General features: G+C 37.3%; 1 protein-coding gene across 1 annotated transcript in view; it reads right to left on the reverse strand.

Annotated features, from left to right (window-relative positions):
* LOC122026998 overlaps positions 1-19497 on the reverse strand; it is a 46500-nt gene that overhangs the window by 4400 nt on the left and 22603 nt on the right. Inside the window, exons 9-10 of the mRNA XM_042585778.1 lie at positions 14983-15092; positions 11979-12085 (exon numbers count right to left, since the gene is read on the reverse strand). Of these exons, the coding sequence (XP_042441712.1) occupies positions 11979-12085; positions 14983-15092 (217 nt within the window). The remainder of the gene's footprint in view (positions 1-11978; positions 12086-14982; positions 15093-19497) is intronic.

Consider the following 19497-nt stretch of genomic DNA (forward strand, 5'->3'; position numbering starts at 1 on the left):
TTAACTCAACAAGGAAGAGAATTGGTCAAGTTTGACTTGACCAAATGGAAGTTGAAACATCAAGTTTGACTTGATGTCTTGCCACATCATCATGAAGGTTGACTCATCCTACTTGGCATGACCAACCTAGCCACATCATTAGCCACATCACCACCTCATAATGGTATGCCACCTCATTGGAGGTTACACATCCAATTGGTTTTAATGTGGCCGGCCACATTAATGAGGGGCTTTATGGTGTGGCCGGCCACACATTAGATGGTGTGGAGGTTTTTGTTTTGGGTATTGATGTGGTGTCATTATTCCTTCTTCTTCCTTGGGTTCCCCTCTCCTCTTGAGTTGCTGTGGTCGTGGCTATCATGGTGAGGAGAAGATGTTGAGTTGTTTCCAAGAGCACAAGGGAAAGTGAAGGTCATAAAGGAGGGTACTAAAGGAGTGTATGTGATTCTCTCTTCTATTTCTCTCTTTTCTCCTTTTTGTTCCCATCCGAGAGCTCTAGAAAAGTGCTAGCACACTTGGGGCTCTCTTCTCCATCTTTGAGTGGTAGAAGACCACTCCTTGTTCGTGTGGATATCACTAGAGGAGTGTCTACATTGACACTCTCGAGATCCAACGCTTCCTTGGACGAGCGGGACTAAACGAAGGGCACGCATCGAAGGTAAAATGGTTTTTCCTTTGTAGATCTACTGTAGATCGTAGTATAAAACTCGTATTTGTGTTTTCGAAATTTTTTCTTTGCACGGATCTACGGCTTTGGGTGATTCGGGGTTTCCGCGACGCGAAAAGCGGTTTTCGCAGCCCGAAAAACCCAACAGCTTTTCCGGTTTGGAATGTAATTTCGGGCATAATTGAGAAGCCCAAGCCATGATCTCATTCCTTTGGTTGTCTTCAGATCTTCATCTTTGAAATCCGTAACCTTATGAATAATATGAGGTTGGAGCCTAATTTTACATTTTCCTATAATAGCTGAAATTCAATTTCTATGACGACAATCTTCATTTTTGTAGGGCTTAATACTAGCCCATTGAGTTTGCAAATCTCCAGCATTTTTTGTAAGTCCTTCGCATGTTGTCTTTCGTCTTGGGAGAAGACCAGTATGTCATCGATGTAGACTGCAATAAATTCTTCGGTTCCTTTGAAAAAATTATCCATCTTTTGTTGGAAAACGCCGGGGGCGTTCTTTAATCCAAATGGCATTACCAATCATTCATATAGTCCTTCTGGAACCCAAAATGTTGTCCATTCGATTGAGTCTGGATGCATTGCAACCTGATGGAATCCACTTTTGAGGTTAAATTTAGAAAATATACAGCTATTACTGACCTTTCCAGGAAGGCTGTACTGATCTTTGTGTGTCAGGTCATTCAGCCGCTTGTAATTGAAAACCATCCGTTCTTTTCCTTTGGTCTCCTTCCCTGTCCTTGGGTCAACAGTAGTTCCTGATTTCACAATGATAATCGTTGTTCGATGTCTACTCTTGCTTGGTCTAATTACTCCGATTTCTAGAAGGGCTTTGACGTGTTTAGCAAAGGCTTCCTTCGGAGTTAGGTGCTTTAATGGTCAGTCCTCGATTGTAAGGTCGGGATTTTTGATATCCAACTGACAGACTATTTTATTTTTTAGCCCAATGTTGCAATGGATTTTCCCCAATATAGCCCCTTATTCACGCAGCTCCTTTAGGAGTGGGTTGAACGGCTCCTTGAAGCTTTGTTGGGTTTGGCCTTCTGAAAAATGCACCATTTCTTTTATTTGGATATACTCTTCTTCTTCCAAATCTAACTCCTCTATGGCCATTGCATTTACCGAAGGTAAAGTATTAATAGTAGTAAGATTTTTGTAGAAGGTTACCATATTTCCTTCAAGTCGTAATCCTCCATGCATAGCTCTGATAAAATTGCATCCAATAATTAGCTGGATGTTGTCCCCAAGTACCATCGGGAAACTATAAGTATATGGTATTCTGAAAATGTTTTCCCCGATAATCATTTTCCCGGCCTTCATCTTCATATTTGTCGTTCGATGAGAATTAATGCCACTGAAGCTTACCACAAATGTATTTTTCTCCTGTGCTTCTGGTGTACAGATTTTTGATCGACACAGCATGTTATAGCGCCTATGTCAAGAATTGCTTTGAGGGAGAATCTGAGAGTATCAGGGATTTCCATTTCTACGATCAAGTTATAGAGCATATTCTTGACAAGTCTAGGGCTTCGCACTTCTTAAGTGGCTGTTACTTTGCTAGTAATTTCTTCTAAGAGCATATTGGCTGCTTCTTCTTCTATTCTTTCCCGGCTATGAAAATCCCTTCCTAATTCTTTTTCTAACAGAAGTTCCTCATATATGGATTTATAATAAGCTGTCGCCTCCTTTTGTATCCGCTCAATCTCCTCTTCACACCATGCGATATAATAGCGTTGTTCCTGTATTAATTTTTTAGGAAAGAAAGGAACCGGCTGAGTTAGAGCGATTGGTACCTTCTTGTTGAAATAATAAGTCCCACACAGATTACAGCCTGTGATAAAGCATTCTGGACAGTGTATCCTGGTTCTTTGTAGTGTTGTCCTCCTAAAGCAAGTATAGATTGTTGACTGTGGTGGTTGGATTAGCTCATTTAAGTGCCAATTATGTAGGCAGTTCATCTGTTGCTCAGAAATTTTTACTTGCGGTCGGTACTCCCATCTACTTGTCCAAGCATATAGATGGAATTTAATTGCATAGTTTGAATGGACTTATGGAGGTCTTCAGTGTCCTCCTCTCCTTCAGAGATACTAAAAATGGCATCGCTTTGTGCCTCCCCTTCTTGCACGAAGAGGATGTCACGCTCAAAGATGACAACTCTCTTAATGTTTCTTTGCTCATTAGGGTATTTTCTGGCAAAATGCCCCTCCTGGCCGCATAGGTAGCACTTACATTTTTTGTTTCTGACTAAGTGCTTGCGCTTTTCAATCCTTGCATGCGATTCATGTGGCTTCCCTTTGTAGGTTTTGGAGCACTGAATACCATACTTCTTTTGGTTTTACCCTTATAGTAGCCTGGTATGGGAATCTGGCTTAAAAAAGAAAGATTTTTCATGGCTCTTTTGAATGCGGCGCCCTTGTATTTTTGCTCTAGAAATTTATATGCAAATAATACTCTAGGGAATACGCCGACTATGAGGCCTGGGTATTTTTCATCAAATGCTGCTTTTATCTTATTCCCTAAATCTCTAGGCATCTTGAACCAAAATTTTTCTAAGAGCTCTGGTCCAGCAAATAACCTTCCTGTCTTTGCTGCCAGCCGCATATAATCATTAATATACTGGATGATATATTTAACATTGTCGCAAGATAGTTTTTCAAGGTCTCTATATGCGGCATCTTGAACATTTGTGGATCCTTGAGCTGAGTATTCAGCAGAGAATAATACCCTTCTCATTTGGGATAATATATTCTGGGTCCCTTCTCGGTCGTCACCGGTATTAATGAAGGCTTCATATTCAGTGGGGTAACTCATTCGCCATTGGATCCATGTAATTTTTTCAATTTCTCCCTGTAGATTTTCGATATACTCAAATCTTGTCCCTAGTGTCTGTGAATACTTGGTTAGACACATGATTCTTAGTGATTGATTCCCATCTTGTAAAAGCGTCTTCAAAGAGGCCCAATTGTTTAGGGATGATAAACATAGCACCTCCTTGCTATTGCGTTGAGGGGAGTGTCCATAATTCATTATTTAGTCCTCCTTTAAACTTTGCTTTTGCAGGTTGTTGTTCATATATTGGTTGAGGCCTTGATGGTCCTGTCTGCGCTCTTGCTGGAGGATAACCCGGAGGTCCCATAGCAGTATCTTCAGGAGGTCTGTAGGGTGAAACTACTGTACTTGTTGAATAAATTTGTTGCTGATCACTCAACGCTTCTTGGGTTTCTTCCAATAATCTCCTTAAGCTTGGATAGTCCATTTCGAAACCAGTAGCGACGAGCTGAGATTGACCACCCCCACCACCTTCAGTGGCAAATGGATTAAACCATTCTTCATCGGTATCAGTATAAGAATCCCAAAGGGGTTCTTGTTGTGGTATTGTAATGGACGTCATGTATTGGATATGTTCAAAAAGATCATCATCAGAGTTTTCATGAGTAGTCTCCATGGTTTGGAGTAGTGGCCCCTAGGCTTGTAGCTCTTGCATGGTCTTGCTCAAGATTACTCTGAAAATGCTCCTTTTCGTTTGTAAGGGTTAAGATAACATGGCGCTATATTGGTAGCAATGTGTCAAGGATCGGTGGTGTTTTCTACATGGGTTTTGTTTCCGCTGGCTCATCATCCCATGATGGTGCAGGGAGTTCTAGTTCTAGAAGAGGGTCAGGAATTGCATAATTGACATAATAATCAAACTTGCCGCTAGGTTCACCTAGGGTATCCCACTTGCCTGCTGATGCCTTGGGCTTCTTTGCGTTTTTTGATGCTTTGGGTACCTTGTGAGATGGTGCTAGTTGGTTTTGAGAGGTTAAGCCGAAACCTTGATTGCTTCTGGTAGTTAGAGTAAGATTATTGACTTCATAAATTTTTGGCATAAGTATTTTTTCAAAAATAATTTGCGCGAAACAATTCCCTTGATTGACTTGATAAGGAAAGTCCGTGTGGCTAAAGACCATTATTTGGACTTCACCTCTATAGTCACAATCAATTACTCATGCACCGATATCGAGGCCAAATTTCCACGTTGCGCTTAACCTTGTTGCAATACGACCATAGGTTCCCCAGGGAATTCCGGTGGGTACCAGGCTTCACCGTCTGAGCTCTATTATGCATGTTTCACTTGCCACTAAAGCAAATCCTACAGCACCAGAAGTCTTTCGTTGTGGAATAACTGCATTAACGGATAATTTATGTACCAGTATGAAAGGGCATTCGTCACTTGTTCTTGCTTTAAGTGTAGTTTGGCCATCGTATGGAAGTCCATAGTCATCTTCATATACTAGAATGCCTGGAGCCTTTTCTATTAGAACTGCTAGAGTATGGAAGGATTCTTCATCGCTTTGTACTTCTTCATCTCTAGCGTTATATTGAATAACCCTTGCTGATTTTGCCGCCTCGTAGTTACTAAAACTTAATGATATCCTGCCATCCATTAGGTTTCTACTATTTAATTCAGAGGGATGCACAGGAATGTTGACCTGTGTTGGGTTAATCATCCAGTTTAACCCTTGAAGACTTGCTGTGGAATATCTTTGCCTGGCAAGGCTCTGACTCCATGGCTAGTTAGGTAATCCACGACTCTTTGGATTTCATATGCAAAGCCTATGTTAGGGGTGTTCAATAATCGTCCTACTAACCCCCGTGTAATAAGCAGGTTGGCTTCGCCACTTCGCTCGTATCCCCGAGTAAGGATAGACACATGAATATTTCTAAAGAAATCACCAATAGTGAGCATTATGTTAGGTATAACATATACCAGTTGACTCCCTTTGGTCAAATCTACTTCTATAGTTGCTAAGATAGCTTGGTCTCCTAGCCATCGGTTGTCCCTGAAGACAACAAACGCCATAGTTCCTTCTTGTCGGTGAAGGATTTGTATACGCACCTGTAGTACCCCCAGATGAATGTATTGCATACGGCTGCGTTGTAGCCGATTAAAGCTTTCTTCCTGAATAAACATGCAGTCCACTTGATTATTGTCAGTTACTAATATAGCCTCTTCAGATCGGTACGCATACACCCTGTGGTGTGCATAATCTTGTCTTGAATGGTATAGGACTTCCGCTGATACTATTGATGCTCGTTCTTGCATTGAGAGTCGTAGTTGAGCTTGTGGATCAATTTGTTGCTCCAGAGTCTGCTCGGGAGTTTGTCTTCCAGTCAATCTTTGGCCAAGCCTTCTTACTGCTTGCTGGGTTGTGTGCATTCTTCTCTGATTTCGTCTGTATTCCCTTATTTAATCGAAGAGGGGAGTTGCAACTTGTTCAGTAGAGGTTCTTGCCGCCATTAATTCCTTAATTTCTCCTTCAAGCAGCTTTGGTTGAGTCGCTATTTCTGCTAAGAACTCCTTGAGTTCCTGTTTTGTTAAAGGTTTATTTTCTGTATAGACAAAGGTTAGGTTGCTTAAAGCAATTTTAAGTCCTTAGACTTCTTTTTCAAGGTCCTAACATTTCTCGAGTAGTTGTTTGAAGTTTTTCAGGAGAACTTTGGAGGACAAACAAGTTCTATCATAAACTATAGCTAGGTTATTAGCTAGTTGATTTGTGGTGACTTTGGTGGTAGTAGTAAGGTCAAGGTATCCAAGGTTGGACGTTCGGAAATTATCATACCAATTTTGAATTACTCTTTCCCAGGCTTCAGACATAGATTAAAAACATAATTAGAGGTTGTTAGGGCAGGGAAGTTCCTTAGTAGGCTTTGCTCACACAGGTGCTTCCTTGGATTTACTTGGCTTCCTTGACTTAACTACAAAGTACGGACCTGTTCTTTTGCTTAGCCTAATTTGCATAATACCAACAACACTAACAAACCAGGAATTATGTTAGAAAATTAGCAAAATAAGTCCCTCTAGTCCTTCCTTTTATACCTTAACCCTTAGGATTTACGCTATGACCATCTTTGACACCGGCTCTGATACCAGACTATGACTCGACTAGGCGGGGGAAGGGAGCGGAAGAGGAAACAGAGTAAAAGCAGAGTAATAGAAATAAGGAGAAAGAGGATAGAAACTCACAGATAATATTACTTTGCTTCAGAGAAACTTGATTACAAAGATACCCAAGTAGAGCTCAAGTGATGCTTGAATGCTCTACAAGGTCTTCCTGCTTCCCTACTTATAGAAGGATAGTAGTCATGTCGGGTGCTCATAAGGCCCCACCGTCACATGGCCTGCTTGTCCTTAGATAAGCAGGAATTTTTCTTTATAGCTTATTTGGTCCTGTAAGACCTTATCCCTCGTACACTTAAGATAAGAGGGAATCCCCTTTACAACACATTTAAAATAAGAGGGAATCCCTTTACAGCACACTAGAATAAAGTAGGCAAACTATGGTGGGTTGCGTTGTCTTTTGATGGATCCACCACTTCTGCAAAGTTACAGACGGAAAGAGTTCATTCGGTTAACGGCGTCCTGAAGTGAGTAAACAGTTGTTGCAAGTTGCTTATCTATTTGCTTGGTAGCAGGGTACCAATCTAACCACCAGCTATCCTTTGAACTTCTCCGCAAGCACTCCTATTTTTTCAAGGAGTGTAGCAGCCTAAGCTGCTGGAGGACGTTAGTGGCCTAGATGGCCGCCCTCTGTTGTAGATTGTGGAGGTGTTGGTCGATTTGTTCTGCCTTTTCCAGCGTGATTGGATATTGTCGGTGCAAGGATTGTAGTTGCTATTGATATTGCTCAGCAAGGTAGAGAGGGCTTGAGTCATTTGTGTCTGCGCCTCTGGGTGGGGATGCTCCTTGAGCTTTTGTAGAGCTGGTGCCACGAGTTCCAGTTTGCTGAGGGCTTCTTCCGTCCATTCAGTAACAAGATAATTAATGAGACGGGATAAAGCATCTGTTAACTGGTTATCCTTTAGGTGAAGTCCAAATAATGGTCTTTAACCACACAGACTTTCCTTATTAAGTCAATCAAGGGGATTGTCTCGCGCAAATTATTTTTGAAAAAATACTTATGCCAGAAATTTATGAAGTCAATAATCTTACTCCAACTACCAAAAGCAATCAAGGTTTTAGTTTAACCTCTCAAAACCAACTAGCACCGTCTCACAAAGTACCCAAAGCATCAAAAAACACAAGGAAGCCCAAGGCATCAACAGGTAGGTGGGGTACCCTAGGTGAACCTAGCGGCAAGTTTGATTATTATATCAATTATGCAATTCCTGACCCTCTTCCAGAACTGGAACTCCCTGCACCATCATGGGATGATGAGCCAGCGGAAACCCAACCCATGCAGAAAACACCACCGATCCTTGACACATTGCTGCCAAAAGAGCGTCATGTTATCTTAACCCTTACAAACGAAAAGGAGCATTTTCAGAGCAATCTTGAGCAAGACCATGCAGGAGCTACAAGCCCAGGGGCTACTGTACTCCAGTCCGTGGAGACTACTCATGAAAACTCTGATCATGATCTTTTTGAGCATATCCAATACATGACATCCATTACAATACCACGACAAGAACCCCTTTGGGATTCTTATACTAATACTGATGAAGAATGGTTTAATCCATTTGCCGCTGAAGGTGGTGGGGGTGGTCAATCTCAGCTCGTCGCTACTGGCTTCGAAATGGACTATCCAAGCTTAAAGAGATTATTGGAAGAAACCCAAGAAGCGTCGAGCGATCAACAACAAATTTATTCAACAATTATAGTAGTTTCACCCTACAGACCTCCTGAAGATACTGCTATGGAACCTCCGGGTTAGCCTCCAGCAAGAGCGCAGACAGGACCATGAAGGCCTCAACCAATATATGAACAACAACCTGCAAAAGCAAAGTTTAAAGGAGGAATAAATAATGAATTATGGGCACTCCCCTTAGCGCAACAGTAAGGAGGTACTATGTTTATCATCCCTAAACAATTGAGCCTCTTTGAAGACGCTTTTACAAGATGGGAATCAATCACTAAGAATCATGTGTCTAGCCAAGTAGTCACAGACACTAGGGACAAGATTGAGTATATCGAAAATCTACGGGGAGAAATTGAAAAAATTACATGGATCCAATGGAGAATGAGTTACCCCACTGAATATGAAGCCCTCATTAATACCGGTGACGACCGGGAAGGGCCCCAGAATACCTAGCTCAAGGATCCATAAATGTTCAAGATGCCGCACATAGAGACCTTGAAAAATTATCTTGCGACAATGTTAAATATACCATCCAGTATATTAATGATTATATGCGACTGACAGCAAAGACAGGAAGGTTATTTGCTAGATCAGAGCTCTCAGAAAAGTTCTAGTTCAAGATGCCTGGAGATTTAGGGAATAAGATAAAAGACGCATTTGATGAAAAATACCCAAGCCTCACAGTTGGCGTATTCCCTAGAGTATTATTTGCATATAAATTTCTAGAGCAAAAATGCAAGGGCGCCGCATTTAAAAGAGCCATGAAAAATCTTTCTTTTTTTTGCCAGATTCTCATACCAGGCTACTATAAGGGTCAAAACCAAAAGAAGTATGGTATTCGGCGCTCCAAAACCTACAAAGGGAAGCCACATGAATCGCATGCAAGGATTGAAAAGCACAAGCACTTAGTCAGAAACAAAAAATGTAAGTGCTACCTATGTGGCCAGGAGGGGCATTTTGCCAGAGAATGCCCTAATGAGCAAAGAAATATTAAGAGAGTTGCCATCTTTGAGCAGTTGGATCTCCCATAGGACTGTGACATCCTCTCCGTGCAAGAAGGGGAGGCACAAAGTGATGCCTTTTTTAGTATCTTTGAAGGAGAGGAGGACACCAAAGACCTCCATAAGTCCATTCAAACTATGCAATTAAATTCCATCTATATGCTTGGACAAGTAGATGGCGGGTACCGACCGCAAGTAAAAATTTCTGAGCAACAGATGAACTGCCTACATAATTGGCACTTAAATGAGCCAATCCAACCACCATAGTCAATAATCTGTACCTACTGTAGGAGGACAACACTACAAAGAGCCATCCAGAATGTTTTATCACAGCCTGCAATCTGTGTGGGCCTTATTATTTCAACAAGCAAGTACCAATCGCTCCAACTCAGCCAGTTCCTTTCTTTCCTAAAAAATTAATACAGGAAACAACGCTATTACATCACATGGTGTGAAGGGGAGATTGAGCGGATACAAAAGGAGGCGGCAGCTTATTGTAAATCCAGATATGAGGAACTTCTATTAGAAAAAGAATTAGGAAGGGATTTTCATAGCCTGGAAAGAATAGAAGAAAAAGAAGAAGAAGCAGCCAATATGCTCCTAGTAGAAATTACTAGTAAAGTAACAACCATTCAAGAAGTGCGAAGCCCTAGACTTGTCAAGAATATGCTCTATAACTTGATCGTAGAAATGGAAATCCCTGATATTCTCATATTCTCCCTCAAAGCAATTCTTGACACAGGCGCTACAACATGCTGTGTCGATCAAAAATCTGTAACCCCAGAAGCACTAGAGCAAAATATATTTGTGGTAAGCTTCAGTGGCATTAATTCTCAGCAAACGACAAGTATGAAGATGAAGGCCGAGAAAATGATTATCAGGGAAAACATTTTCAGAATACCATATACTTATAGTTTCCCAATGGTACTTGGGGACAACATCCAGCTAATTATTGGATGTAATTTTATCAGAGCTATGCATGGAGGATTACGAATTGAAGGAAATACGATAACCTTCTACGAAAATCTTATTACTATTAATGCTTTACCTTTGGTAAATGCAGCGGCCATAGAGGAGTTAGATTTGGAAGAAGAAGAGTATATCCAAATAAAAGAAATGGTGCATTTTTCAGAAGGTCAACCCCAACAAAGCTTCAAGGAACAGTTCAGCCCACTCCTAAAGGAATTGCGTGAACAAGGCTATATTGGGGAAAATCCATTGCAACATTGGGCTAAAAATAAAATAGTCTGTCAGTTGGGTATCAAAAATCCTGACCTTACAATCGAGGACAGACCATTAAAGCACCTAACTCCTTAGCAGAAGAAAGCCTTTGCTAAACACGTCAAAGCCCTTCTAGAAATCGGAGTAATTAGACCAAGCAAGAGTAGCATCGAACAACGGCTATCATTGTGAAATCAGGAACTACTGTTGACCCAAGGACAGGGAAGGAGACCAAAGGAAAAGAACGGATGGTTTTCAATTACAAGCGGCTGAATGACCACACACAAAGATCAGCCACAACCTTCCTGGAATCAACACTATACTAAGAAAGGTCAGTAATAGCTGTATATTTTCTAAATTTGACCTCAAAAGTGGATTCCACTAGGTTGCGATGCATCCAGACTCAATCGAATAGACGACATTTTGGGTTCTAGAAGGACTATATGAATGGTTGGTAATGCTATTTGGATTAAAGAACACCCCCGCTGTTTTCCAACGAAAGATGGATAATTGTTTCAAAGGAACCGAAGAATTTATTGCAGTTTACATCGATGACATACTGGTCTTCTCCCAAGACGAAAGACGACATGCGAAGCACTTACAGAAAATGCTGGAAATATGCAAACTCAATGGGCTAGTATTAAGCCCTACAAAAATGAAGATTGCCGTCACAGAAATTGAATTTCTCAGAGCTATTATAGGAAAATGTAAAATTAGGCTCTAACCTCGTATTATTACTAAGGTTGCGGATTTCAAAGATGAAGATCTGAAGACAACCAAAGGAATGAGATCATGGCTTGGGCTTCTCAATTATGCCCGAAATTACATTCCAAACCTAGGAAAGCTGCTTAGCCCACTATATGCAAAAACAAGCCCACAAGGAGATAAGAGACTCAATAAGCAAGATTGAGCTCTAATCAGGCTGATCAAGGAAAAGGTCCAAAAGCTACCGGACTTAGAAAGGAGTCATATATACTTTGTCGCTCATGCTTCTCTATGTACAATTCATGTCATAGTTACTTATGCAGTTTGGGGTATTCACTTTGAATTTTCTATGTAGTATGTTTAGCTTTTGAAAACGATATTTGTGGAACTACTCTGTATCTTAAGTTTATTACTTTCAACACAGTTAATGCCCATTGAACAGGAATTACAGATCATGTGATTGTTGTGAGAGTCATGTCAAGCCAAAAAAAGCAGTTACACCTGTATAATGGCTCTTGATATACATAGTTGAACATGGTCAGGGAACTTAGGGTACAACAACACTAGGAACAATCTACAATAGCTCTTGATATAAGTTGCACAAGGGGCACTGTTTACACCTGTATGAAGTCCAGCCTAAGTGTTGTTTGATATTCTGCTACTTATATTATATTTGGTCATCAAGTATTATTACAAGAATAAGACAAAAAAAACCTTCATAAATATACTTTGTTCAACTATAAACGCTTACATTAATAAGCCTCGCTGCAGTGTCTGCGCCAATTACAAAGGTGCTCCCAGGAAACAGTTGTGCTTTCTTGTAGAAGTATGGTTGGTTTGAAACAATCACATTCTTGCCTGGGTAAGGGTAACAAGAGAAATAAATATTAGTTGATTACAACAAGAAAGATGCAGGATTGCCAGTATCTAAAAAAAAGAATGTGAATTATATTAAGCCAATAGAATTTGGGATATTCCAAGGTTTAAAATCTTGTTCTGAACTAGAGTTTTAGTGGCCAGCCGGAATGAGACAGTTACATGGTATTGGTGGTGAATTAGACTATTAAAAGTGGTGGAATGAAGGAATTGAAGAAGAGGGGAAAAGAAGAGGCAGCTGCATAGAAGTTATTATACAGCTTCTTCCTCAATTAATGGGAGTTGTTCAAGACTTCGGCCCTTTCAAAATTGTTCACAAGTCGAAGAAAACACAGCCTGTGCTATTCTCAAGAAGTTCACATTATGACAAAAACCCTCAAGAAGTTGTTTTGTGAATTGTCACGATTCTACGGAGATGAACCAAGTCATTGAAGAGCTCAAATAAGCTCCTTCACTAGTGGAAGATGTTAGCAAGTTGCACAGTGAGTTGTCATAATGTAGAAGTTTCGAGTTCTTTCATTTGCAAAAAAATTATATAAGTTATACTCCTATAATTTTTTTCCCCCTTTCACGTCTTGTTTCCTTTTAAAAGAAAGAACATGACAATTAAATAACAAATTGAATTAGAATATTAGAGAAATAAATTGCAAAAAATACTAAATATCACTTGAATTCATTTTGACATGTGTGAAAGCATAGAGTATCATCATAGTATCATATACATAAGCACAATCAACACAAATGACACAATCGAGATCACTCGTGTTAGATCCACTAGGTATTCAATGTTGATCCCAGCATAGCATTGTCTTTCAAATGCAATAAGATTTTTCAAGTCAGTTTAGTATCAAGTTTTGATAATGTAGTAGAATGATAGATTTCAACTGTATTATGTGCTCATAAATTGAGTACCCCAATCAATACCAGGCAACAGGATTCTCAAAAACGGTTGCAGTAGCCATCACGGACTCTACCATTCCAATTCCAATATCATTTCACCGAACAATCACAATGCGGATTTATAAAAAAATAAAAAATAAAGAATTAATAAAATATTTTAAATAGATGTATAAATTATATTAGTAATACAAAATAAAATACATGAAGCCATAAAAAATTAATACATCAGTATATAATTATCATACAATAATAACATGATGAGAAAAATATAATAAAAATTATACCTTATCAGAGTTAATACCACGAAGAGTGACGGGGAGGAACTAAATCTTCATTATATTCTCTGTGAGTATCATATTGATTAAATTGATCTCCAACATATAGGTATTGATATAAAATTAGTATTAAATTGTCCATATAGATATTCACTTGATTGAGTTGATGAAAGATGTTCCAAATTAGATAATTGACTTTATAAATAATGGTTCATCACGACGATTGTAATAAGTAACATATCTTTTATCCTCTTTCTTTCCATTTAAAATATAGCCAATAATCTAAAAAATTAAAAATATCATATAATTTTTTTTTATTGTTTTTATTTTCTTGCAAAATTTTGTCACAGTATTGTTTTTATTTTAAATACAACATAATGATAAGATTTGATAAAACTATCAACAAAAATAATTGATCAGCAATTATAATAAATAAAAATTAATATTTCAAAAATAATGGTAAATATTTATTTTATTTTAATCAATAAAAATTTAAAAATATCATTTAAAATTATTTTGATGATATATTTTTATAAAATTTTGACCATTTGAATTTTTATTTTTTTAATTTTATGATAAGTTTAATAAGATTATTGATTAAAAAATTAGTAGATAATTATTATAATAAATACAAATTAATTTATAAATCAATTTTTAACTAATAATTATATTATGAAACTTTAATTTTATTTATTTTTTATTTTCATTAAAAAAATCTTAATTTTATTGATACTAATTTTCTTCCTTTTCCTATTTTTATTTTCGTTAAATTTTTCCTCTTAATTAATTCTATTTGTCCTTATACGCATAACCTTTCTTTCCTCATGCAATCAATCTTCCTCATCTCATGCCGACCCTTCCTCTTCCTCTATACGAAGCCAAAACCCCAAATATCACAGAAAATCCTTGCTCTTATTCGATGTTGGAAAATCCTAAATCTCTGTTCATCCTCCATTCCGAATCAATAAGAAGTAGCAACAAGAGACGTTGTTCGAGAGACGCTGAGAAATAAAAGCCTTTTTGTTCCGTTCCATTTTACTGTTACAATGCCCAAGAACACCATCCCATAGCAACCAACATTATTTATTGAAAATTTGACACGGCGTGAGGCATTCCCGTGTCAGAATGCCCGTTTCGGCCATTCCATGTCTATTCAGACCAACTATGCTAGACAATATAAGTTGCGCAACAAAAATTAGCAATGGTGGATCCATATCAAGTTTTGTAATTTACTAAAATATTGCATTTCGACCATAGCATTCGACACAACACAAGATTCCAACCATGGGAGATTCTATGTACCCCTTTCAAATTTCAAAAACTTCACCTTTGTTCCTATTCTAAAGGTAATGAAAATTAAGCAACAAAATGGATAAAAAAAATTATAACATTTTTTAAATCTGTGCATGAGACAAAAGACACGTAATTGAAACTGGAATCATAACAATCAACATAATGCTATGATTTTTTATAAAGCAAAAAATTAGATATCACTTTTTTAGTGTATATTGGAGTCAAAACCAATAGGTGAAAATGTGAAATAATTCAAGATCTTATCAACAACTACAAAAACCCTTACCAATTAACATAGTAGGCACCTTATAAAATGTATATATCATTGATTGTAGATAAGCAATGTTAGAAAAAATGTTCCACAAGAAAACTATAGTAGTACAAAAATAACTCGAGAAAACAAGTACAAACCTTCTTTTCTAAATTGTTCTATCCGCCTTTTAATTTCAACAACAGAGAGTGGTGGTTTGTCAGCATTGACTGCTGATATCTCAAAGCATGGAAATCCATTTCCACAAATACTGCATCAGAAATCAACAGAGAATAGATTAATCATGAAAAAGTAATGCTGAATGGTTTGAATTTCTAAGGTGTTAAATAACCTGAAATAACTTCATGTTTAGTTCTTTTTCAGGCAATGAGAAATAAAATATAAATCTCTAAATTTTTAATTTTAGTTTCCGTGTACTACTACTAAGTGATGTGAGACCAATAAATATCACAATTAGGTAATGTAAAACTATGACAAATACACACATTAATTGAGGAAGATAGACTAAAAAAGACTTGGTTAGTAATAATAAAATAGTATAAAATTCATTCAAATATAGATAATGATATAATAGGGGATCGAACATGATAGTGTAGGAGGATTTATATAGTCAACCCTCACTTAGTGGAATAAAAACTTTATTGTCATTGGTAAAATATTCTTCACAATATTAGTAGCATTTCTACTAAAAAGATTTGGATGAAACTGTAGTATTATTTCATGTACACTAGTCATCCCAGACCAATCATGTTTGAACATCTGCATAATAGATAAAATGGATCTTGCAAACATTTGACCTAAAGGAGCTCCAATTCATAATAATTTTTTCTTCAATAACCACTTAATTATTTAAGTATTTATTGCCAAATAGCTATGGGATAAGGCACCTCTAAATCAACTTAAATACTATTACAAATGCCAATTTAATTTCCATAATACTAATCATACCCAGGCAAACAAACGAATAATAGAATATTGTTTTACTTCAAAATTATTTAACCAAACTAGCTTAATCAATATATCTAACTTGTATTTCTTACTTGTGATATATATCCCTCAATAAATGATTGGATTGTCATCAATAGAGCCAACCCCAAATGATTTGAACTTAACTCTTGTTATCTATATTGTAGATAGGATTTTTAAGGTGAAAATTTTAGATTGAATTGCTTCATTGGCTTATCATTTACCCTAAAAATTCAGTTCATTTAATAAAAAATCACAGAATAATACGACTATTCAAAGCAACAACAGAACAAGCCCTAGTTTTGCCTGACATCTCCTAGATAAGCTCCATGTTAATTCAGAGAACATTTGGGTCCAAGACCAGCTATTGAAAGGTAGAACTTCCATTTACTTGTTGAAATAGATGAATTGGCTGAAAAACTCATAGTTCTATTTTAAGAATAAAAAACTAGGAAAAACCCATATACAATGAATATTTTGTTGATTTTGCCAGAATAAATAGAAGCTCAAATCCTATTTTTCATTGAAACTGGAAGTGGAATAGAAGTTATTACCCATTTATACCAATATGTATGTTCCATAAGGAAAAATAAATAAATTCTACTAAAATTAGAATGATACAAATACTTCATCCTAGTAGGTCCCACCCTTAGATATGTACCAAGAGATACCCTCAGAAAGGAACCTTTACCTAGAGCTGAACATATTAAACATAACTTAAAAACACAAGCTAACCCGATACAACCCAAAAACATAATTAACAAAGACACCTCAAAAGTGAGACGTCATGACCCAAATATACGAATGGCTGTCTTGAATTGACCCATTTACCAAGATAATTCATTTTTAAGTAGATTAATAACTTTTGTCAAATGACTTATATGTTAAGTTAATCTCACACCTGATAAAATTAATTTTATATCATCCCATATAGTTTTTTATATTGACTTGAATGGCACAACCCATTTATGGGCACAATTAATATAATATGACACAAATTGTTGCCCCTATTGTTACCCTCGTCGACTATTTTGGGTTAAAAAATGTTAAAGCACATTTCTCTAGAACTACAAAGCCACAATAGTAATACAATGACAACAACCAAGTTTTATTCCACTAAGTAGGATCTATATGGATCCTCTTATGTTATTAGGCTCTATCCCTTGCTATACAATCGTTTATATTTAAATAAATTTTATCTTATTTTATCGTTATTAACAATGTCTTCTTTAGTCTTCCTTGTTTAATGTGTCTATTTGTTATAGTTTCATATCGTCTAACTAAAATATTTATTGTTCGTCAAAGTGCATGTTTGTATCATCTTAAACATGTTTATCAGAGTTTTTCCTGCATAAATGCGACTCAACTTTCTCTCTAATATTCTCATTTCTTATCTTGTTCATCCTTGTATGTCGCACATCCACCTTAGCATTTTATATCTACACCTCTCATCTTCTGTTCCTATGCTTGAGTCAACCTGATATTCAGCTTCATATAACATAGCTAGTCTAACTGTCGTTTTATAGATCTTCCCTTTAAGTTTTGAGGTACTTTACAATAAAAAAAAACACCTAATGCTCTTGTCTATTTCAATCATCCTACTTATATCTATGTAAGACATCTCTCAACCCCTCTATCATTTTACAAAAAGAATCTTACACACTTAAAATTCTCAGTTACAGGTAACTCACCGTTTTTTATTTTAACAATTATCTAATATTGTTAAACATAAATTTCATATATTCTGTTTTTACTCTACTAAGCTTGAAACTTTCCACTTCAATGTTTTTCGTCAAGAAACAAACTTAGCATTCCTTTAAATTTCTCATTTACTAAAATAATATCATCTGCACACAACATACACTATGGTAATGTGTCCATGAGTTCATCCATGATTAGTATAAAAAATAAGGACTTAGAGATAATCCTTGATTTAACTCTATCTTTATAGGAAGCACTTCTATTAATCCATCAGGAGTCTTCACTTTGTTATTACAACCTTGTACATTTCCTTAATTATTTTAATATACGCTACGCTAACACATTTCTTTTCTAGAATTCTCCATAATTTTCCTCGAAACTCTATCATAAGTTTTTTCTAGGTCTACAAATATCATGAGTGAGTTGCTTCTTTTCACGATACTTTCAATTAGCTATCTGAGAAGATGTATAATTTCTATAGACATAAAACCAAATTGATTTTAGTCATCGTGGTCTCCTTAGTCTTTTTTTCTCACTCTTTCTCAAAGTTTTATAATATGACTCATAAGTTATCCTTTATTTTTATATAGGGAACTACAATGCTTATTGTTGGTGTTAGGAGCACTAGATAATCAAGAACCTAGTTTTGATGTTGGCAAAGTTCAAAGTTAAGACTTATTGTTGTTCTAATGAGCTTAACTAAGTGTGCAGTAAAGTCCTAGTTGAGGCTAGGCAAAGAAGTCTTGGTCGAGTGGATTGGGCAAAAAAAATCCTGGTTGAGTGGATTAGGCAAAGAAGTGCTAATCGAGTAGACTGGGCAAAAGTCTTGGCAAATCAAGAACATCGGGTAGAAGTTCTTAGGGTCGACGACACTGACCGGGAAGCCTGAGGGTTGAGTACACCAGACAGAAATCTAGACGGGTCGAGGACCGGACGTCTAGCGGGAAGTCCCGAAGGTCAAGATCGAATGTCGAGAAAAATTCCGGATAACAAACACGTAATCTATCCTGAGAGAAGTAGGTGAGGGCGTGTTCCTTTGAAGGGAATAGTAGTCGCCGGTCCGATCTAGGGTTTCAGCGAAATCCAAAGTCAAGATTGGACAGTCACGAGACTGTCAAAACTATTTTATATTTGTTTTACATGCTTGTGTGCTAACTCTGTGTACATAGATTTTCGAATTCTGCACGCAAGGCCACTGACAGATCTTGATTTTGAGTCCCGTGTCAAAAGTTATGGACTCCAGAAGATTGTTGTGTTGAACTAGTGGCTTGGAGGCACCCCGGTTGTTTAGGGAATGCCTGGAACCGAGGCGCCCTAGGTTGTTTGGAGGCGCCCTGGATTAGAAATTTTATCTCGAAGAAGAGATAACGCACAGTGCATTGGATAAGACCTACTCAAAGCACCCTGGGTCATTAAAGGCACCCCGAATGCCTTATATAAGTAGTGTTCGACCAGCAAGAGAAAACTCATTCATTCTAGACTCAAACAATCTTCGCGCTACTCCAAAATTCGACTACAACACTGAAACGCTACTCCAACATCGACACTCAGCTTTGGATCTTGTCTTCATGTCGGTTTAATTTTTTATTTGCATTTGTCTTTGTTGTACATGTTTTATAAGGATGGTAAACTTGTTACCGCTCCTAATCTTTTGTAAACGACGAATTGATAGTGGATTGCCCATTGAAAGTGATCAATAATCGTCAGCCTTGGACTAGTCGCATAGGTTGTAAACCAAGTAAAATGAAACATGTCTTTCTGTGCTTGTCTTTATTTTATTCCGCTGCGTACTTTTCGAGAGTCGTGAAAAAAACGAAACATGCTATTCACCCCCTCTAGCGCTTCTTCGATCCTACAATTGGAATCAGAACGGAGCCGCTCTGAATTAGTGCAACTACCATTCAAGCAAATTTTTTTCCATTTTCTTTTTTTTTTGTTGATTAGAATTGGTGCACTTATCTCTTTTGATAATTTTTTTTAATCGCTCG

Source organism: Zingiber officinale, chromosome 10A, assembly GCF_018446385.1.
Source record: "Zingiber officinale cultivar Zhangliang chromosome 10A, Zo_v1.1, whole genome shotgun sequence".
Classification (NCBI taxonomy): Eukaryota; Viridiplantae; Streptophyta; class Magnoliopsida; order Zingiberales; family Zingiberaceae; genus Zingiber; species Zingiber officinale.